The sequence below is a fragment of the Chrysochloris asiatica genome, unplaced genomic scaffold (genome assembly GCF_000296735.1).
Source record: "Chrysochloris asiatica unplaced genomic scaffold, ChrAsi1.0 scaffold00051, whole genome shotgun sequence".
Classification (NCBI taxonomy): Eukaryota; Metazoa; Chordata; class Mammalia; order Afrosoricida; family Chrysochloridae; genus Chrysochloris; species Chrysochloris asiatica.
Window position 1 is genome coordinate 4615468 of NW_006408569.1, and position 22926 is coordinate 4638393.

At 44.6% G+C, this 22926-nt stretch overlaps 1 protein-coding gene across 1 annotated transcript; it reads left to right on the forward strand.

Annotated features, from left to right (window-relative positions):
* Positions 1-543: 543 nt before the first annotated feature.
* LOC102811617 (immunoglobulin superfamily member 1-like) lies at positions 544-18636 on the forward strand. Its single transcript, XM_006862863.1, is given in 23 exon segments — positions 544-561; positions 1582-1643; positions 4304-4368; positions 4371-4439; positions 5009-5290; positions 5648-5935; positions 8489-8773; positions 9027-9174; positions 9176-9234; positions 9237-9314; positions 9942-10220; positions 10589-10709; positions 12652-12722; positions 12818-12850; positions 13245-13535; positions 13841-14119; positions 14729-15016; positions 15793-16080; positions 16272-16559; positions 16771-17058; positions 17606-17884; positions 18225-18348; positions 18501-18636. Coding segments are annotated over 23 exon segments (4119 nt in total).
* Positions 18637-22926: the final 4290 nt, after the last annotated feature.

The window sequence follows — 22926 nt, forward strand, 5'->3', positions numbered from 1 at the left end:
TGTAGATCCACAATCAGTGCTCATGGTAGCAACAGTCAAGAACTCAAATGACACATTGCATTAAACAAATCTGCTGCAAAAGACTTCCTTAAAGTGTTCAAGATAAAAAATGTCAGTTTGAGGACTAACGTGCTCATGACCCAAGCCATAGTATTTTCAATCATCTCATATGCATGTGAAAGTTGGATAATGAATAAAGAAGACCTTAGAAGAATAAATGCATTTGAATTATGGTGTTGATGAAGAATACTGAATGTCCTGTGGACTGTCAAAGAACAAAAAAAAATCTGTCTTAAAAGAAGCTAAGCCAGAATGCTCCTTAAAAGTGAGGAAGAACGTTGTCTCTCATAATTTGGACATATTATCAGGAGGGACCAGTCCCTGGAGATGGACATCATGCTTGGAAAAGTAGAGGGTCAGGGAAAAAGAAGACTCCAAACAAGATGGATTGACACAGTAGCAGCAAAGATGGAATCAGACATCACCATTGTGAGGATGGTGCAGGTCTAGGCAGTGTTTCCTTCTGTTGTACATAGCATCACGATGAGCCTTGACTGTGCTGTGAGTTTTAAATGCATTATCACATTTAAGTACTGTTTTGTCCTTTTCTTTATTTTTCCAATGAGGAAACTGGGACTTACAGAATTTAACTCACTTGCTTGAGGTCACAAAGCTATTAAATAGTGGAACCTGGACTGAAACCCAAGTTTGTATGTCTCTAAATCTCATGCTGGAGTTTGAAGACTGCCCAAGTTACTTAACTCGCTCATAGCTTCAGTTTCCTCATTTGTAAAACTGAGGGAAATAACACTTATCTTGTAGGGTTGCTATGAAGATTAGAAGTAATATATTCTCAGGGCCTAGCAGACCTGATAATAGTGTAGTGGATTAGGAGCTGGGTTGCTAACCTCAAGGTCGGTAGTTTGAATCTACTAGTTGCTCTGGGAGAGAAAGATGAGGCTTTCTGTTCCCTTAAAGATTTACAATGGACTCCTGGTGTGGGGTCCTAGGATAAGCACTGGACTTCGAACCACAAGCTCAGAAGTTCAAACCCACCAGCTGCTTCTCGGAAACACCACACAGGGTCACTATAAGTCAGTACGGACTCAACTGACCACACTTAATAACAACAGCAGCACATAGTAGGCATTTAAACCTTGATGATTTTTAAGCATAAGAGGGATGTTAAATGGGCAGAACATGGTCTTTGATCCCTTGAAAGGCATTGGGGCACCAGAGAAAAGAGATCTACAGCTTTGGCAAGAGCTGGACCTCTCCCCTCCAGAATACAGTGACCCAATGAAACTCGGAGCGACCAGCAGGAGAGGGGGCAGGGGCCAGAATTTGGCTCCAATGGCCTCTGCAGGGAGTCGGGAGAGAGGCGGGCAGCTGGGAGGGGCATAGAAATCCCAGTTGTCAGAGGACTGCAGGTGGCCGGCAGAGTTGGTGTAGGTGGGCTCTCACGGCCTGTGGAAGGGAGGGGAGAAGGTTGAGGCTGGCCGGCGGGCGGTCTGGGGACTGAGGGAGGCGGGGCCAGAGCAGGAGAGGCTGTCCATAGCCTGCTATTCCCATGCCGGGCAGTTTGCTGCATCTGGAGGAGCTCACTGGAGAATCTCCAACAGCAGAGCGGGTCTTCAGCTACCGTAAGTACCTGCAAATGAGCGCATGGTCCAGTGGCTGAAGATTAAATACAGCCACCAGATCCTAAACAAAACCCAAACAAACCCCGCCCCCCCCAAAGTCTCCCTGTTGTGATTAATTGCTGTAAATTAAACTGCTCCCCAGTCTGCCCCTCCACCCCTTTCATCACTCCTTTTCTCCTTTCCTCTCTGGCTCCCAGCCCTGCCTCCCTGAGAATCTTCAGACACTGTAGATATCTTCTCTTTTCCTTCTCAGTCTTCCCTCCAAACCCTCAGTGGTGCATGTACCCGGCACCCAGCCCAGCGGGGCCCAACTCCTTTGATTTCTAGAGCTATGCAAGGTCAAGCCATTAGACATTTCGGGTCTCAAAAAGCACTGTGGCTCTGCTTAGGGGTGGGGAGAGTGTTGGGGGTGGATAGAAAGAGAGGGTAAAATGGCTTGAGAACTGAGCTTGGGGGTGGGTAAGGGGTGTGAAAGACCAAGATGGGCGTGGCCAGTTTCCCTCTTCTGTTCTGAAGTTTGGAGGTGCTTCTTGGGCATAAAATTCAGTAATGTGGTTGCATATAAGTGGTTCAGTTTCCTTAGTGATTGGGGAGGGGTCAGCTGATCTGACTCCATTCAAACCCTCAAGAGGCAAAAGCCCTAGAATTTGTTCCCAAGAAGTAAAGCTGGAACTTCAGATGACATTTCCTGTGTGAAATCCCAGGTGGAACCTTTCCCTTGGCAGTATAACCTGACTTCCCCAGTAAGTCTTGGCCCAAAGCCTCAGAGCAACAAAGCAACAGGGTAGATGAACAAAGCTTAGGCCTGACCTGAGAAAAGTGGAGCCAAGGGGCTATGAGAGCTGAGATGAAAAGAGCATCTTTAGTATCTTATACCAGTTTGATTGCCCCCCTTCGGGGAGACTAAAACAACAGCCCCTTTTATGAAATGGCAACTATATTCCTGGCACTGTGCTTCACTTAATACAACATAACCACAATTCCAGGTACATATTGAGCCCTGGTATGGTGCTATAGGATAAGCACTTGACTTCTACTACAAGGTCGGCAGCTAAAATCCACCAGTTGTTCTCAGAAACCCTATACCGAGTGGCGATGAGTCTGAACTGATTCAACAGGCATGCAACAACAAAGGGTGCCTATTTTTTCCCCCATAAATAAAGTTTAGAAAGGATAATTTGATTATACTTCAATGAAAAGTGAGAAATACAGACTGGAGCTGTGACTGCCCTGCTGCTTCTTGCAACCCAGGTATTTTCAAAATGAATCCTATCCTCTTCTATCTCCTGTACCCAACCCAATATAGGCACTGCAGTTAGTGGTTGGAGTTCTAGGATCAATTTGGAGAAGTGAAAGCAGCCCCTTTCTCTGTTCTGGGAGCTGCCTCTATCCTACTCTCCTGAAGTAGGGACTAAATTCCTGAAGGCAGCCAGGACCTCAGCCTCTGAATAAAGAGCTAGTGGCAGAGTTTATATATGTTGGGACTACACTTTTATTTAGCAAAAATATTCCCAAGGTCGAACAAAAATGTGGGGCCTACTTTATGTACCAGAGTATGGTGGCTTTAGAGGATAAGCGCTGTACTGTAAACCCCAAAGGTTGGCAGTTTGAGCCCATCAGCCCTTCCAATGGAGAAAGATGAGGCTTTCTACAAAGATTTTCAGTCTGGAAAACCCTATACAGGATTGTTATGAGTTGGAACTGACTCGAAGGCTCTTAACAACAACAATCTTATGCACATGCAAGGCCTATAGTTGCTCGTGATTTCCAGGAAAATGTGAAGGCATCATTGAACTAAAAAATTCACTACACTCTCTGAGATCCAACCAATTCCATTTTCCTTATAGGTAACAAACAAAACTGCTTGGAAGATAAAGAGCAGTCAATAAATAAATCATGTACACCTTATATGAATTAGTGCAAGCAGTTTGATTTACTTACACCTACTTGAGATGGAGTTATTGAGCTTATAGAGATAAGAGATCAAAATGACCATAACATAGAATCTTAAGCAGTCCACAGAAATGAAGGCCTGAATGAGATGAGATGAGAGGGGTAGGGGAGGGTGAGGAAGGCGGTATATGCTGCCTCTGGAAGCATAAATAGTGGTTTAAGCATAAGTGTTTCAGACCTTTATTTGAATTTTGACTATGATATTTAATATTGGATCTTGCATAAGTCATATATTATTTTTAAGGCCCAATTTTTCCTGTCAGCAAAATGGGGTGTAGGAAAATAGAAAAGGTTTGAAAAGGTGATTCCTTGTACTTTCCATCTATCCTGTCCCAGGGGGGCTTCTGCAGGTTTGAATTAGGTAGCCCTCTGGGCCTCAGAGATTCCTGGGACAAAGAGGCATTTCCACAAATATGACACCTTAGATATCTGTAACAAACTTGGGTGGGAGGATCAGGAAGTGGAAAGAAAGCTCAAGACAAGAGAATAGGAGGAAATAGTGTAACACTTTGTGTGGCTGTGAGTGGATAGAGGATGTTATGACCCTGTATAGGGTTTCTGAGGAGTGCCTGGTGAGTTTGAACTTTGCAGTCAAGTGTTTATCCTATAGTGCCACACCAGGAGGTTGCCAAGTACAGTTTAGTTATTTAAACAAAATTTTAAGGAGCAGGAAAAGTCCCCTGAGTAAGCACAACTCTGTTTTTTAGATCACATCACCTGCAGAAGGGAAAAGCCCTTCAAGACTCAAAGCCCACAGTGAACACCAGAGGCCCATAACCCTCAACAGCCCAGAGGAGGGGGCCACCATGCTGCAGACATGCACTATCTTGCTCTTCTGCCTTCGTGAGTACAATGAAAGGGTGAGGGGGCAAATAACCCAGTAATAGGGATAAGGAAGTAGGGAGCTTGGAGATGAAAAAGAGAGATTCAAGGTTTGAGGGTTAGCATCGGGTAGGTAGGGAGCTTTCCTTTACCATAAGCTCTCATTGCAGGGCTGAATCAGGATATGACATGTATGGGTAAGTATGGCCTGTTTCCTGAGTTATATTTCCTCCTACAGTCTCTAAGGCATTAAGTCTGCCTCTATGACCTTGGATATTGCCTTGATACCCCAGGGACAATTCTTAGATTAAGCTGATTGGGAATCAGAGTGCTTTATTCATGACTTGGTTTCCCATAGAATAGTAAAAAGTTTTATCTCAGATGGAAAGGAAACCAGACTTTATTCCCCATCTCACCTGAATTTCTTGAACAAACATCCTGTGGTCCCTAGACACTCTTATACCTAAGGGGAGGTAAAAAGAGGAATCTGAGTTGGGGTTAATTTTAAGGAACATAGGGTTAGTACCTTGTGTCTTGTGGGAGGGAGAGGGTTTGACTACTCACATCTTTGTGGTCTTTAGAAATGACAGTGGTGGAATCTCAACCAGAGCTGTGGATAGAGACCAACCATCCTCAGTCCCCTTGGGAGAACATCACACTCTGGTGCAGAATTCCCTCTGAGATATATAGTAAGTCCTTGCTGTTGAAGGGTAAGACACAGATAACTTTGGTCTGGCCTGCCTACAAGACCTTTCAAGCTTCATTTTCCACAGATGACCTTATTAAGTCCAATACAGGTCGATACAGATGCTGCTACTGGCAGGAGATGGGCTTCTCAGAACCCAGCAGAATTCTAGAGTTGAAGGCACCAGGTAAGAAGAGACAGATACTTAAGAGTAAATGCCAGCTCTGGGACTCAAACCTGTCATCCCAGGACAGGGTTTGTTTCATTCATTCATTTGTTTACCTCAAGTACATGCATGCATTCATTCCACAGTAATTAAATAAAATGCCTATCCTGAATTAGATAATGCATGATGGAGACGCAGATTCTAAAATAGATCTAGAGGGAAAGTTCTCAACAAAGGGGAGGCCTGGAGACGGGAGAAGGAGGTTGCTGGCAAGTAAGGATCATACAGGGAAACCTTATTTAAAGTAGGGCTGTCATCTACTCCCTGGGCAGGACTACTTTTGTTCAACCTGAATTGCAGTTCATTCTTTCCTTCCAGACCAATTTCCCAAGCCCATCATCTGTACGAAGGTTGACCGCTACACTCTTCCAGGATGTAATGTTAACATATTCTGCCATGGATGGCTGCAGGATTTGATATTCATGTTATTTAAAGAGGGATATGCTGAGACTATGGAATGCCAAGTCCCAACAGGGACAGTGGCCATATTCTCCATTGACAACATGACTCCTGAGAACGAAAGGGTTTACATTTGCTGCACTCATATCCAGATGTTCCCCACCCTGTGGTCAAAGCCCAGCAACCCCCTGAAGCTAGTTATAGCAGGTGGGTGTGTCTATGGCTGCTGGGACCTGGCGTTGTTGTTCCAGGGATTATGGCTGGGTGATCCTGAGTTTCTGATTTTATTTTCCTCAGCCAATTCCTAGGCTCTGCAAGGTCCATGAGCTAGAGCCATTGAACTTTTACTGAGATAAGAATTAGAATCATACATGCAAGGCAGGTGTGTGGGATCCAATCACTTGGCTAGTGAATGACCCCAGCCAAATGTCCAGCATCTTCAGCTTATCACAGTTTTTTGGGTTTTGACTTGTTGACTATCATGCATTCATTCATTCAGTCAACTAATATTTATTGAGAACCTAATTGTGTCAGGCACTGCCAACAGTCTTAGAAATGTAATTAAATTTTTTAGATGTATTTTATTTATGATTATTATTTTTAAGTGTAAAAAATGGAGTCCTGAGACAGCACTGTGGGATAAAGCACTGGACCGCATGGTCAGTTTGAACCACAAGGTCAGTGGTTCAAACTCATCAGCCACTCTTTGGAAACTCTAACTAAGGTCACTATGAGTCGGACTGACTCAAAGGCACCAAACAACAACAACATCAGTGATACAAACAAAAAGCAAAGAAAGTGATAGTTCATATTTTAGACATTGTCTTATAAATTACTTTAGTGTATAAATCCATGGTATGGCACTATAGGATCAGCACTGGATTACGAACCACAAGATCAGTAGTTCAAGCCCACCAGCTGCTCCTCAGAAACATGGTCGGTATGGGTCAGAACCAACTCAGTGGCACTTAACAACAAACAACAACACAGATCCATTAAGACATTACCAATCTTTAAACACAGCAGAAAGCTTCTCAAAGTATCCCAAGTGCCAGACACACAGTCCAGTCCCATCTCTGTCACTCCATGGCCTGGATGCTCCTAAGTGAAATTGGCTACATTTACTTTAGTCCCTCCACTGGGCTAAATAGACTTACGGGCAACTGTAGTTGCTACAGAAATACCCTGGGGTAAATACCCTGGTGTCTAGTTCCACATTTGACACTCTCTCCCTGTGTGAGTCACTTTATCTCAGCAATAAAATGGGAGTCCTGGTGTGGTTCTGTAGGATAAGCACCGGACTGCTACCTGAAAAGCCTGCAGTTCAAACCCACCAGCCACTCCAGCCCATAGTGACCCTGTATAGCATTCACGAGGAGCGGCTGGTGAGCTTGAACCGCCGACCTTGTGGTTCAAACGAACCTGGCAGTCCAGCGCATTAACCTACAGCGCCACACCAGGTCTCCTTAATAAATGGTAGATATTAATTCTGTTGTTGTTGTTAAGTGCCATTGAGTTGGTTCCAACCTATAGTGACCCTGAACAGGGTTTCCGAGGCTGTAAATCTTTACGGGAGCAGAAACCCTCATCTTTCTCCCGCGGAGCAGCTGGTAGTTTTGAACTGCTGACCTTGCGGTTTGCAGCCCAATTCATAACCACTACACTACCAGAGCTCCTTATTAATTCTATTAGCATAGCCTTTTATAGAGGACCAAAGAACAAAGGACTGTGCTTGAACCATGTGCCTGTTGTATACCTGGTAGCACAGTAAGAGCCTTAGTGGCACAGTGAGTTAAGTGTTGGGCTTCTAACTGCAAGGTAGGGGGTTCAAACCCACCAGACACTCTATATGTGAAAAACAAAACTTCTTTTGCAAAGATTTACCCTCTTGGAAACCCTGTGGAACTACTCTGTCCTATAGGGTCACTATGAATCTGAATAGATTCAACAGCAGTGGGTTAGTGGGTCATGCACCTCTCCTTCCAGCATAGATTCCACTAACTCACACTTCCATAGTTACCTATTCATCAGAATTCTCCACTAGGTCATGAACTTTTTTCTGGCAGGGGCTGTGTCTTTTTTCCTTGTGTAATACTACATCTACATGATGTCTGACACATTCTAAACGTGTCATAAGTGAGCCTAAGACTGAACTGAATCTTCTATAATGAATGAGTGAAAATATCTGGGCTTGGAGTGGGGTTAAGAAGGGCTGGTCTGGTTATGAGAATTGTCCCCTGTTTCATAGTACAAACTCTTTGGAGGAACAATCCATGGAAATCAAGGTGTGACCCTGTTAACAGAGATGTCCTTGGGTTGCGGACTTACTGGCCAAACCTTCCTTACTGACTTTCTCTAATATTATGTTGAAAGTAGGGTTTTTTGTGGAGTTCGTATGCTAAAATGTCATGCTTAATACTTCAGTAATATTCATGCTCTACAAAAGATGGAATCAAAGTCATTTTCAGAAGTTTGGCATTCTAGGACCTGAAGATACAGGGAATTGCAACTATAAATATTCCATTTGAGACACACCCCTACACATAGCTTTAGCTCAGTGGAACTGATAAAGTCTAGTGAAAGGGTATAGGCATAAATGGGACCAACCTTTGATTACCTCCTGGGGGAAGTAGGGATCCAAGGATGGGAAAATGAACAGAGGGTGAAACTTACTTGTTCAAAGAGACTAGGAAAATGAAAATGAAAGATAATGGGGAAGAATCATCCCATCCCTAATTTGATAGTCTCTTCCTTTTCCAGGACTTTATCCCAAACCAACTCTGACAGCCTATCCCGGGCTTATCATAGCACCTGGAGAAAGCTTGAATCTCAGGTGCCAAGGACCAATCTATGGAATGACCTTTGCTTTGATGAGGCTTGAAGACTTGGAGAAGTCCTTTTACCACAAGAAGCCAATTAAAAATGAGGCATATTTCTTCTTCCGGACTTTGAAAATCAATGATGCTGGGCATTACCTCTGTTTTTACTATGATGGGTCATATAGGGGTTCACTCCTTAGTGATATCCTGAAAATCTGGGTAACTGGTAAGAAAGGGTGATATCAAAGATCTTACGTTAGTGACTGAGGATATAAGACTCCCTCTGGGCCCCTGGAAACCTAATCATGCCGACAGGACTAACAGTAGGGAAGGGTACAGACGCTCTCCAACAGGGTTTAAACAGAGATGTTCCAAGGGAAGACAAGTGGAAGGCATTTAAAAGAGGAGGAAAAAGAACCTTAAGTAGTGGGAATGGGAAATCAAACCATTAGTTCTTTCTAGTTCTGATCTTGTCCTAGACACTCTACCCAAGCCCTAGCTACTTCTTCAGTCCAGTCTAGTGGTTCAAATGGGTCAGAATATGTGCCTATGGTACCAAGGACCAGTGGGTAGAGTGGGACTAGCACTCTATAAGAAAGAGGAAGACATCCCACTTCAGTTTTTGAATCACCAACATTAATGGCAGTAATTCATTCTTCTTCAACAATGTGACCTATAGTGATGCTGGCATTATAGCTGCCACTCTCCTCACTGGAAGAGCTCCAATAGGAAGTCAGCATACCATACTGTGGAGCTTGTGGTTGTAGGCAAGTACTAACAACTATTGTTTGCCTTTATTAAAACTACGCATGGGTCATCAAGAGTCAGAATTGACTTGATGACAACTAGTTAACTGGTTAATAAGTAATTAGTGATCCTGTCTCCTCTCAGAGACATTATATCAGGAAAAAAAAAAAAAATACCCACAAAATTTAGGAATTGTCTCTCCCAGGACTGTTCCTCAAGCCCTACCTCTAAACATGGTCCATCCCCATTGTGATCCCTGGAAAAGCCATTTTTCTTGAGAGTCAGGGGAAGCTTAAAGGTATGAGGTCTTCCTGATTGAAGGTAGGAATGCAGGAGTCCTAAGAACACAAATAAGTGAGCAGCTAGACTCTGTTGTTGTTGTTGTTGTTGTTAAGTACCGTGGAGTTGGTTCTGACTCATAGTGACCCTGCACAGGGTTTTTCCAAGGCTGCAAATCTTTACGGGAGTAGAATGCTTCATCTTTCTCCTACAGAACAGCTGATATGCCGTCAGAGTTGGAAGTCACAGATTTAGTGGAAATTGCAAGGAAGAGAAGACCAAATAGGGAGCCTAGTAGAAACACTGGATAGGGTGAGGAGTACCAGGTTCAAAGTCACTTCTAATACTAGTTTCTGGATTGGTTCCAGATAAACCTCCCAAACCATCCCTGTCAGCTTGGCCCAGCACCATGTTCAAGCTGGGAAAAGCCATCACCCTTCAGTGCCGAGTGCCTCATCCAGTACTTGAATTTTCCCTGGAACGGGAAGAGAGAACAATATCCCCCAAATTCTCAGTGGATGGAGACTTCATCATCAGTAATGTCGAAGGGAAAGGCATAGGAACCTACAGTTGCAGCTACCGCATACAGGCATACCCTGACATCTGGTCACATCACAGCGAGCCTCTGAAGCTGATGGGGCCAGCAGGTGAGAGGACAAATCTTCATAAGGGCCCCTTCCATGACTTTCGTCATGACACTCCTGGGATCCCTGAGCAATTTCCAGAAAGATATAGACAGAGAGAAGTCAGGGACTTGAAAATCAGGGCCCTTGGGTTTGGGCACCCTTACCTTGGGGTGGTGAAGAGGACTCTTACAATATAACTCAATGGCAGTGAGAAAGATATTTTCAAGGCTCCCATACTCCAAGAAAAGGAAAACCACTTGCGCCTCACCTTCCCAATATAAGCTCTTTGAGTAATCAATCAGCTTCCCCTTCCACCCCACACCCCAACCCCATGAATGTATTCACCTGTCCCTGTTCCTATCAAGGCTTCTGACCTTCTCTGGCTACAGGCTATCTCACCTGGAATTATGTTCTGAATGAAGTTTTCAAGTTATCCCTAATCGTACAGCTTGCTGCCTTGCTGTTGGTAGTGCTGTGGATAAGGTGGAAGTGTCGGAGACTCAGAATCAGGTAACTATCTTGTCCCAGCCCCATTCTCCTCAACTTAGCTGAGTCTAGACTCCCCAGAGTCTCAGGAATGGTCAATACCCAGTAGAGACAAGTCACAGGCGTACACTCTATATCCCCCACATTCTGGAATAAGGGTCAAGCTTTTCTCACCCCAACTGTTTCTCTTTCACCCCACAGAGGAGTCAGCACCTAGACCAGAGAGTAGAGAAATGAGGAATTCTCAGAGGCTAGAGAAGTAATCAGAAGCTCATTCACTTGTCCTCCCCCACCCCCAGGAGAGTCCCAAATCTCCAAACCACCCTGCCACCCTGCCCCTCACAGAAGATTGGTATCTACCCCATAACCTTATTTTTCTCTTGTAAGAAGTCATGTTGTTTTGTATCTCATGTTGTTATCCAACCTTCACCCCAACTTTTTACCTCAACCCCTCGTTCTCAAGGACTAGAGAGCCTATGACCCATCCTCTCTCTGGCATTCTGGGGATATGATCTTAACCTGGATAAGCATATAATCATGCAATGAATCAGCCCAGGGAATCAGGCTCACACTATGACAAGCAAACAGATTCTCCTGCCATTCATTCCTTATGATCCTTCAGAGTCCCTTGGGCTATGCCCATCTCTTCCTGATCCCTGTGGCCTCTGCTCAGACCACTCTGCTTGGCATTGAGAAAATAAATGACATCTCCTAAACTGTTTCAGTGTGGTGCAGTAGGATAAGCACTAAACAGCCAATCAAAAGGTCGGTAGTTCAAACCACCTCAGAAACCCTGTACAAGGTTGCTGTGAGTCGGAACCGACTCAATGGCACTAAACAACAACAACAAGACTGGTGGGGGCTTCAGCTCCTGAATGTCTTGCCCACTTCCCCCACCTTATGCTCTTGGCTGTACCTCTCACCTGTAGGCCTTTGTGTGTGCGTGAGTATTAAGTTCACAATGGATGACAATGACTATATGTATCTGTGCTTTCCACTGAAGGACAGAGTGTTTGGGTCACAGAAGGGGAGCTACCTAAACCTTCTGCAGAACCACCACCCCCTTGAGTTTTCAAGAAGTATCAGTGAAGTTCAGGCTCTAGTTCTTCCTAGAATCTGCCCCGATTCACACAACACAGTGGGGGTAACTTCCAAGCTAGAGTTTAAAAAAAAAATGTAGTTTCATGTGCTCCACCCCAGCCCAGGACTACTGCATCAAAGAATGAGAGCAGAAATCAGATTTCAGCGAAAGAAACTTAAAAAGTATGTTTACCTGACCAGGAAGAAGAGTCAATGTTTTCTAAGTAAAAACTGTGATATGGATTTGACTTAATGTCATCTAATATTACAGGGCCCATAACCCAAAGCTGCTGCACATTTCTAGTCATAATCTGGGGTGGGGGGGATCCCACTCTCTGACAAGCATAGTTCAGCACTGACAACCCTCCAGTAATTCACAGCGGCTGCCTAGGCAACCCTTCCATAACAAAGGCAACTGAAGCAGGTTGGTCTGAGGACCTATACTGCCACAATAACAACTGCTTCCAAACTTAAATGTGATGATGGAGAAATTTTCCTTCCACCCCCACACCCACCACCCAAAGCTGCCGATCACACTGAACTCCAAGGGTTCTGAAAGCTAGAGACACAAAAGCATTTTCACATCTGACATCTCAATTTCAGCAACAGCCTAATCAGGGGGGCATGAGGAACTGACATATGATATAGGTTGGGGAGGGGGAAGGGGTGGGGGGCACGTGGATTCTGAAAGAGCAAGAGGGTAGAAGGTGGTAAGGCCCTCCAAAGGAAAAGTCATCGATGTCAGAAAAGATTATAACCCATTATCCTGGCCACATCCAATCCCTATTGGGTGGTGAGTAAGCCAATGACATAAATTGCCGCCCCCTTCTCTCCACCCTCCCCCTAATCCCAGCAACTCCTCTCATCTCTTTTCTGGTCTCACTAGAGAAGCCTGGTTGCTGGGAACAGCTCAAGGGGTCACCATGCTCTTCATAGTCACGGCCCTTCTCTGCTGTGGTGAGTACAATGGGGTGGGGAAGGGGCCTGGGCAGAAGGCCGGGGTGAAGTCCTGTGGGGGAGGGGGCAGAGCCTGGCAGCAATTTCTTTTGCAGAACTGTGCACTGGGGTATTGACAGAAGAGACTGGTGAGTTTTTCCTGCTCCAGACTGGGACATTCCTCTCTGGAGATCCGAAATAACTTTAGTGTCAGTGTCACTGGCCAGGGAGTGACTGGTGGGGAGGGAAGGACAGTCAGGAAGGGGCACTTGCTAAAGCTGCTGGCAAAATTCAGCTTCCAACTCTTTTTTTCTGCCTGCAAAAATTTCCCAAAGCTTCTGCACTTTTCTGAGGCTTAGTTGAGACATCAGCTTCATTTTTCCCAGCACCTGCGGAAGGAGAGAAAGGTTTGTTTGGATTGGGGGTGAAAGAGGAGGTAGGTAGTGTGATTTGGGTAGGGGGTTCAAAGACAAGAAAGACAGCTTCATAGAAAGGGGGAGAGGAAAGAAAGAGGGGTGGCTTCATTAACTCTGTTGTTTCTAGAAATAATCATGCCAACCCCTAAGCCTGAGCTGTGGGCAGAAACCAACTTTCCTCTGGCCCCGTGGAAGAACTTAACCCTCTGGTGCAGAAGCCCTTCTGGCTCAACTAAAGAGTTTGTGTTGCTGAAGGACAGGACCGGGTGGATTGCAACTCGCCCAGCTTCAGAGCTGGTCCGGGCTGCCTTCCCCCTTGGCGCCCTGACCCAGAGCCACCTCGGGAGTTACCACTGCCATTCCTGGGAAGAGATGGCTGTGTCAGAGCCCAGTGAGGCACTTGAGTTGGTGGGGACAGGTAAGAAAAGGTACAAATTCCTACCGGAGTGAGTTGCGGTGTCTTGGGACTCTGATACTGTTCTTTGAGGACCAGGGAAATGCACAAACTCCAGGGACCCTTGTGCTGCACATAGAAAAGGAAGGGACAGAGGGGAGGGGGTTATGTTGGGAGCAGGGAAGAGAGTGAGCTGAAACTGTCTGGAAGAGTCATAGCGGCCCAGGATGGATGTCTGCCCTGCTTCCCCACTGACAAAGTAACTGCTAGTGTCCCATGGGGGTACTTCTAAACTTCTGAGTCCCTTTTCCCCCCATTTTCCTTTTCAGACATTCTCCCTAAACCTGTCATTTCTGCTCCACCCCCAATCTGGGGCCAAGAACTAAAAATTCGGTGCAAAGGATGGCTGGCAGGCATGGGGTTTGCTCTGTATAAGGAAGGAGAGCAGGAACCTGTCCAGCAACTTGGTGCCGTTGGGAAAGAAGCCTTCTTTACAATCCAAAGAATGGAGGATAAAGACGAAGGCAATTATAGCTGCCGCACTCACACTGAAAAGCGCCCCTTCAAGTGGTCTGAGCCCAGTGAGCCTCTGGAGCTTGTCATAAAAGGTAGAGCTGAAAAGAGTATGTGAGGGAGGAAGGGGCGGTAAAGCTTGGTATCAGACACTCCTCTCCCAACAGCAAACTTTGCTGCTGGTCCTAAGAGCCTGTGTCCAATCTTAGAGCTAAGCAGGCGTGGCTCTGGGAGTGCCAGGGCCTCTGGCTGCATGATATTAATAGCCATAATTGTTATTAATAGCTTGGGTTTGTGGAGAGTGATTTAATTTTTCTAATTATTTTCACATCAATTGTCTCATTTCGCGATGCAACAAATCTTCAAGGGAGGTGGAGCAGGTACTAGTTTCCCTTTTTGTCCAAATGGGCCAACTGAGGCTCAGAGAACCAGCAGAGCTCAATGACAATCCACCCTGTTAGTTAGCCTCCACTGCTTGCATTGACAGCAGTGAAGAATCCTTGAGGGGGGATGGAAGCGGGAGACGAGGGATCCCTGTTTGAGAAGACCATCTGCCAGGTGGAGTTATCTCCATTTTTAGTGTACCTACTTTTAATGACATAGTAGAGAAAGTAAAGCAGTTTCACAGATTCAGTATTTATATTTGCTTTCTTTTTATCCCCTGAATGTAGTTTTGTTTTGTGTTTTTGTGTTTTGCTTACTAGAATTGTACCCCAAACCTTTCTTCAAAACATGGGCCAGCCCAGTGGTCGCCCTTGGTGCCCGAGTGACTTTCAATTGTTCGACTCTCCACCAGCACATGAACTTTATTCTTTACAAAGATGGAAGTGAAATTGCATCCAGTGATGGGTCTTGGGCAAGTCCCAGGGCCAGTGCAGCTCACTTCGTGATTGTTTCAGTTGGCATTGGTGATGGAGGAAATTACACCTGCCGATATCATGATTTTGCTATTTGGTCTGAGCCCAGTGACCCTGTGGAACTTGTGGTGACAGGTCAGAAGGACTGGGAGGGAGTGTGTGGGTGGGTGGATCCAGGTATAGTTGGTGCTTACCTTGGGTCAGTGGGTAGAGGAGTTATCAGCGGGAAAGGGAGAAGTGCTCCTTTTGGAATGAGAAGACACCCAGAAAAGGCTTAGGACGGTGCCTGCCACATGGGAAACAGGTCACTCGAGGCCGCTGCTTATATTATTACTACAAGAAGGACATGGGGGAGAGAGAGTCAGTCACAGGGGGAAGCAGAGAGGAAGATGGGGGTGTCCAATCCCAAGAACCAAGCTCCAGATGCCCTATTTCTGAAATCCTTTTGTGACTTGCCCCTGAGCTTTAGGATCAATGTCCACTTTTTCTTTAGCTGGGTTGTCAGAGACTGGTGGGCAGAATGGCTCTCAGAGAAAGGGAGAAGGCCTTGAGCTGTCAGCTGCATATTATGCAGCCATTACAAATGATAGCTTTCAAAGGCTGTTTGAAGTCCTAGGAAAATGTTTACAATATAGAGTTAAGTTAACAAAATCAGACTACTCAACTGCGCATGCAGTAGGATCCCAGTTATGGAAATAGTTCTCACTGCATCCATTGAAAAAATAAATAGAAAAGAAATATGTAAAATAGACTAAGACTGATTATCTTCGAGTGTTCTGTAGAATTGTATTTTCTTCTTTAGATTTTCTGTTTATTTTCTAATTTTCTACAATGAAAATTTATTGTTATTTATAGGTGCATGTGGGGTGGGGGCATGGAGGGCAGCCATGTTGTGGTCTCTTTAATTTCAGAATTCTACCCCAAACCCACTCTCCTGGCACAGCCAGGTCCTGTGGTGCTTCCTGGGAAGAATGTGACCCTGCACTGCCAAGGGGCCTTCCAGGGTATGAGGTTTGCCCTCCTGCAGGAGGGAACCCAGGATCCCTTACAGTTCCAGAGTGCTTCAGGGAACTCAGTTGACTTCCTCCTCTACACTGTTGGAGCAGAGGACTTTGGGAACTACAGCTGTGTCTATTATGAGACGACAATGTCAAACAGGGGATCATATCTCAGCATGCCCATGATGATTTGGGTGACTGGTAAGGAGAGACCAAATCTGGGTCTAGGATAGTTACAATTGTAGTAGGGGTTAAGGAAAATGACTCTTCCTGGATGACTAGAGTAGGCCATGGAGGGCAACTACTATATCCAGAAGGAGAAAGATAAAGGGTTAATTTAGGGGATATTAAGTTCTGATACTCACCACTTTATATCTTTGGCCTCTTCCTAGACACATTCCCCAAGCCCTGGCTATATGCTGAACCCAGTTCTGTGATTGCCATGGGGCAAAATGTTACTCTCTGGTGCCAAGGGCCAGTCCATGGAGTAGGGTACATTCTGCACAAGGAAGGAGCAACCACTTCACGGATGCTCTGGGGATCCACCAGTGATGATGGAGCATTCCTCATCACCAATATATCTGGTGCTAGCATTGGGCGTTATAGCTGCTGCTACCACCCTGACTGGACCAACCTTATCAAGATACAGCCTAGCAACACCCTGGAACTCATAGTCACAGGTAAGGGGAGGATGCTCTGGAGTGGGGATAAGAGTGTAACAATAAGGAATAGTCTGGATCATGGGAGATGGTTTTCAAAGATCTCTAAAAGGACAAAATAGTAGTCTTTCGTTTAGTTTTTTTTTTTTTTTTTTATGTACAGAACGGAGATTTTAGGGTTAATGCAATTGAAAATGGCTTCTACTCTTTGACTAGCATTCATTTCTTCCAGGTTTGCTCCCCAAACCCACCCTGTTAGCGCAGTCTGGTCAGATGATGGCTCCTGGAGAAAACATGACTCTTCAATGCCAGGGGGAACTTCCAGACTCAACATTTGTTCTGGTGAAGGAGGGGGCTCAACAGCCCTTATATCAACAGAGGCCAAGTGGGTACAGGGCTGACTTCTGGATGCCAGCGATGAGAAGTGAAGATTCTGGAATCTATAGCTGTATTTATTATCTGGACTCTGCTCCCTTTGCAGCTTCCAATCACAGTGACCCTCTGGAGATCTGGGTGACTGGTAAGGTCTTAGGTACATCAGTAAGCATCTAAATTTTGTAGCTTTTTGTACTGGTGTGGGACTGTGGTGGTGGTGGTGGTTATGTGCCGTGGAGTCGGTTCTGACTCATAGTGACCCTGTACAGGGTTTCCGAGGCTGTAAATCTTTACGGGAGCAGAAAGCCTCATCTTTCTCCACAGAATAGCTGGTAGTTTCGAACTGCTGACCTTGCGGTTTGCAGCCCAATAGCATAACCACCATGCTACCAGAGGATCAGCTAAATGCAAGGCTGGTAGTTTAAAATCCATCTGCTGCTCCATGGAAAATCTGTGGTGTTGTTAAGTGCCATTGAGTTGCTTTGGACTCATAGTAGCCCTGTATGGGGTTTCTGAGGAGTGGCTAGTGAGCTTGAACCCCAGACCTTGCAGTTCAAACTGACCTTACAGTTCACACTAGGACCCGATACAGGGTTGCTATGAGTTGGAACCAACTCCGTGACACTACGACAATAAGGGGGAAAGGACTGGGTTTAGGGTTACCACTAACTCTGTGTCCTGATTGATTGCAGATAAACCCCCTAAACCTTCTCTGTCAGCATGGCCCAGCACTGTGTTCAAACTAGGGAAGGATATCACTCTTCAGTGCCGAGGACCCCTGCCAGGTGTTGAATTTGTCCTGGAACATGTTGGAGAGGAAGCACCCCAGCAATTCTCAGAGGATGGAGACTTTGTCATCAATAATGTAGAAGGGAAAGGTATTGGGAACTACAGCTGCAGCTACCGCCTCCAGGCTAACCCTGACATCTGGTCAGAGCCTAGTGATTCCCTGGAGCTGGTGGGAGAAGCAGGTAAGAGGATAATTCCCCCATGGACCTGTCATGACACACTTGGGATCTCAGAAACAATCCCCATAGGGACTGCTCAAACTTATGGAAAGGTGGAGTTTTGGAGTCAGAGTTCTCAAGTTCGGTCATCTTTCTCCTAAGGGTGACAAAGAAGTGGGACATCACATTTACTAAGAGAGTGAGCAGGATGCTTTCAAGGAAACTTCTTCTTAAGAAAAGGAGCACTGCCACTGTCTCAACACAAGGCTTCCAAGTGAACCTTGGCAGAAACCAGAATAAGGGGGCAATCAGAAATCATACATTAACCTCCATGGCCTTTGTTTCTGTTCTTTGTTACCCACAGGCCCAGTTGCTCAGGAGTGCACTGTGGGTAACATTGTGCGAAGTACCCTGATTGTGGTGGTTGTCATAGCCTTGGGAGTGGTGCTAGCCATCGAGTGGAAGAAGTGGCCCCGACTCCGAACTAGGTAAATGCTATATCCTAGCCTTCTGTGAGCCCAGAGCTGCTGAAAATGCAATGGTCCAAATGTTGCCAATATCATCTAAGTCCTACAGTACAACCTTTTTTCAAATTGGTAGTTTTGGTTCTTTCCTTAGTCATGTCTTTTTCTCTACACAGGGATTCAGACACAGATGGAAGAGACCAGTCCATAGCCCTTGAAGAGTGCAACCAAGAAATAGAACTAGGCACTACCACCAACTCTCCCTCATCAATCTCTCAAGGAACCTCAGAGGAACTGACAGTCCCAATATAATAACCTCCTCATTTACAGAACTTTCCTCTCTTCTCTTTTACCCTCAGAAATCTACTGGTTTCCCTGGGAGACAGCCCCATCTATCGCTCCTTGGTCTCTAATCATCTGAGTTGGGTCAAAGGGATTCTAGGAGATGCTGGCTCACTCAGGGTGAGATGTTTCCTGAAGAGAGGTTCCCTACCTTATAACTTCTCACTGTACTGATTTACTGGTGCATGATATTCTATTAAAAATGTATTCTTCTGAATAAAGAGAGTATTCACTATTTAACTGCAAAAACGATGTCAGTGGTCTTCCATTGGTCTATTATCTACCTACAACTTAGCAAGACTGGTGAGATGGAGCTAATTTTCATGGAAGAATAAGAAAACACAGGGCTAGTGGTGCAATGAAAGGAACTCAACGGTGATCACTGGGGGCAGGAAAAGGGAGAAATCCAAAATAGCTACTTTCCAATTTGGTTTGAGACATGGTCACTGGACAGAGTTCCTGCTGTACTTCATATCATTATTGAATGAATGAATACATAAATGAACAAATGAGCAGCAATATTCTTTCCAAGTTGAGCCTGAGGAGTGCAAACATTGAAGTTGTATGCTCTTCTTCATATTACTTTTAAGTCCAGAGTATACCTGATTTAAAACATCAGTAGTATCCCTCTGTGAAACTTTGAAACTGGCAAAGTTGTGCTTATGGCCTTTACCTAGAAATTGCCAAGTGGGGTGGAGCAAACCCACTATTGTCGAGCTGATTCTGACTCATAGTGACTCTAGCTGACAGAGTAGAACTGCTCCATAGGGTTTCCAAGACTATAAATCTTGAAGTCATTTTCCTGCAGAGTAGCTGGTGGGTTCAAACATCTGACCTTTTGGCTAATAGTTGAGTTCTTAGCCACTGCACCACCAGATCTAGTAATTACAGGTGATCTATATTTAAAAGCCAAGTCATTTGTCCTTCCTTAAAGGGATGGCTTCTTGTGGTGGGGTCTCAGGGGATGAGTAACCAGGTGAGGTGGTGGGCAATTAGAACAGGGGACCTTTAGTGTACCTTCCTAGCCCCTGAATTTTCACCCTCGATCGTCAGACCTCTTGCCCCATAGATGGAAATTCAGTCCACGTTAGGGAAGCTGCACTGAGGATGGAGACTTGTCCAAGGTCTCAGAAGAATTGAACGATAGATACTAGAAGAGGTTATAATCTCATCAAACCTGACCCTAAATTTCTTTGTCTTCCACACTATTTAATTTTAAGTTAGCATTGTTCAAATAAGAAAGTTACAGGGCTGCCACACACAGTGAATTATTTATCTCCAGCTATAATTAATTTCCAGAGCAGCTCCTGTATTCTGGCATTAGGAAGCTTATTTACCCAACAACTTAATGTTTAAAACTGGATCCACTTCCCTTAATCTTCACAGAGTGAAACACTCTGAATACTACAGCATAAATCGTATTAAATTCTTTAGAATGAAGAAGTACAAAGTCCTACTTTGAGTTCCCTTTGATGAGATTTTATCAGTTGCTTATACTAATTTCTTATAGTGATTCTAAAAATTGCCTTTCAAGTGTGCCCTTTTTATTTGAATTTAGCCAAACCTAATTGCTGCTTTCTACTGAATGGCATTCTCTACTCTCAAACTCTCCATTCCTAACCTGCCATCAAGCTGTACATTCTGAACACACGAAGGAGGTCTATCCTTGCTCCTTGCTCCTTGGTTTCAGGATAGAAGTCCTTTAAACAGGTCCGATTTTCCATCCCAATAATTGGGTGTTCCAAAGTATATTTTGTCAAGGTTATTAGAAGCTACCGTGGTTGGTATATCTGTTCACCAAGAGCAGAGGGCCAAGGACTGAAATTGAAAAAAAGTCTCTCTGAGTTAGAAAAGCCAGAGGATGAGGCAAACGTGACAGAAAAAGACTCTTGTGAAATCCGGACATTGAACCTAGGGTCTCTGTGTCAAAAACCTTCAAGTAGATATCCTCATGCAATCAAGAAAAAGTCTGATAAACCTTTCAGTGAGAAACATTGTGACATTGGACTGTTAGTCGGCTTTCTAAAAACACGCACATACACCATTCTTTCACTTAGAAAACCAAGTTATACATGTTTTAGAAAGGAAAAAAAAAAAAGTTGTCAATTAATGGTGACAAAGAATGGCTTCGGAATTTAACTTTCCTACTCACTGACAGAGCTATCTCAATGAATTAAATGTCTATTTATAATGCAGAAGTCGTCACAAACTATCTCAATGAATTAAATATCTATTTATAATGCAAAGGTAGCTTGTTGCAGACCTAGCTCCACATGGTAAGTTTTTTCAACCTGGTTACTATGGGAATCAGTCCCTTTACCCCTGGCTGGCCTCTAATCATCAGCCCTGCATCAGGTAAATTCTGGGAAATGGAATTTCAATTAGGGTGGAATGGACCTCTGAAGGAGAATTTATCTCTGGGAGTCCAGGAAGCAAGGTCAAAGATCCTCTCCCCAGTTATTACCCTGATCCTTGGGTTCACATACCTTTGGTCCTAGCATTTCATAGCTACAAAGATTGTGAGACCATGTGGTCAAATCTCTCCACCCAGGCCAGGATCTGACAGAACCAATAGGTAGGCACAGAGCCTCTCCATGTATACCTACAGGGATGGGAGCTCACCACTTCATGAGACAACCCCATATTTGCCTGTATGTCATTCCTTCATACACCCTGACTCTTGTCCTGACTTAGAAGAAGTGTGTTTTTTACACACACTTGTCCTACAAAGTTTGGAAAATGTGGGCTATCCCTCCCTGAGTCAGTTGATGTCACTCCCTGGTGCTTTCAGGGGTTGGCCAAGGTTTGTTTGCAAATCTACCTCAAAGGTAACGCTTAATAATCCAGGCTTTGGAGAGGGCAGAGTTCATGACCACCTTACTTCTGCCAGCTCTTTAATATATTGTATACATCTATCTAGTCTGTTAATGTTTATTGACTGCCTTCTATGTACAGACTTTGTTCTGGGCACTGGGATAAAATGCTGAGCAAGACAGTCCCAACTTCCTTCCTTCCTAGTTTGATAAACAAACAATATAATCAATAAGTAAAGTATGTAGAATACTGTTGTTGTTGTTAAGTGCTGTTGAGTAGGTTCTGACTCACAGCAACCCTGTATAGGGTTTCCAAGGAACGGTTGGTGAGTCTGAACCTTCAACCTTGCAGTTCAAACCTTGCGGTTATGTGCTTATCTTACAGTGCCACAGCAGGACTCCAATATAGAATATTAGATGATGATAAATTATTTTAAAATAAAGCAAAGAAAGAAGGGAGGAAGGTGTGTGTGTTGGAAGAGGAGATTGTTGCAACTTAAAAAGAGCCACTGGGAAGACCTTATCAAGAATGTGATGAATGGGTAAAGATTTAAAGGACATAAAGGAACAGTCAGTGCAAATATCTGAGGGAAGTGAATTCTGGGCAGAGAAAACAGCAAGTGCAAACGCCCTGAGTTAGGAGAATGATGTGTTGGCTTAAGGAACTTCTACTGTGGCTGGAGCAAAATGAGCAAGGGGGAAAAGAAGAAAGAGATGAGGTCAGAGAGGAAGTAACGCTGGACAGACCAAGTAAGACCTTGTAGGTGCAGCTAGTGGACTTTGACTTATACTCTGAATGAGATAGGAAGCCACAGGAATGGCATGATTGGACTGGACTTCCACTGTAATTGAGCCATCCAGAATTTTGCATGGAGAACAGACTGGGAGGGGAAGCAGAGAGTCTGATAGAAGATTATTGTAAGAATTCAGGCAAGACAAGGTGGTTAGATCAGGTTGGTAACAGAAGACATGACGAGAAATGCTTGGATTATTGATATAATTTGAAGAAACAGCCAACAGGATTTGCTGACAGATTGGATGTGGGGTGTGTTCTGTAAACATTTTCATAAAAAAAGAAGTAACTGTTTCAAATATTCCCATAGTGTTTCCCTGTTTGGGTTATTTTAATCTTATCCTCCAAAGAAATGTTTTCCAATTCCTCCCAGCCCAAGTCACTGCTCTGGACAGTTTGCCCATGACAGTTTGTCCATGTAGAAACAATGTATGCAAGATACAGTCCCATACCTCTGCAATGGTCTGACCAGTACACAGTACAGTGAGACAAGAACTTTCTGGGATCTCAACGCATCATTTCTATTAATGCTATCTAAAATTACGTTTGTCCTTAGGCAGCCAGATTACAGTGTTGGCTCATAGGAAAGTTGTGGTCAGCTAAAATCCACAGCTCTTTTTCACACAAACTCTTGCCAATTCAGTCCTTTCTAGT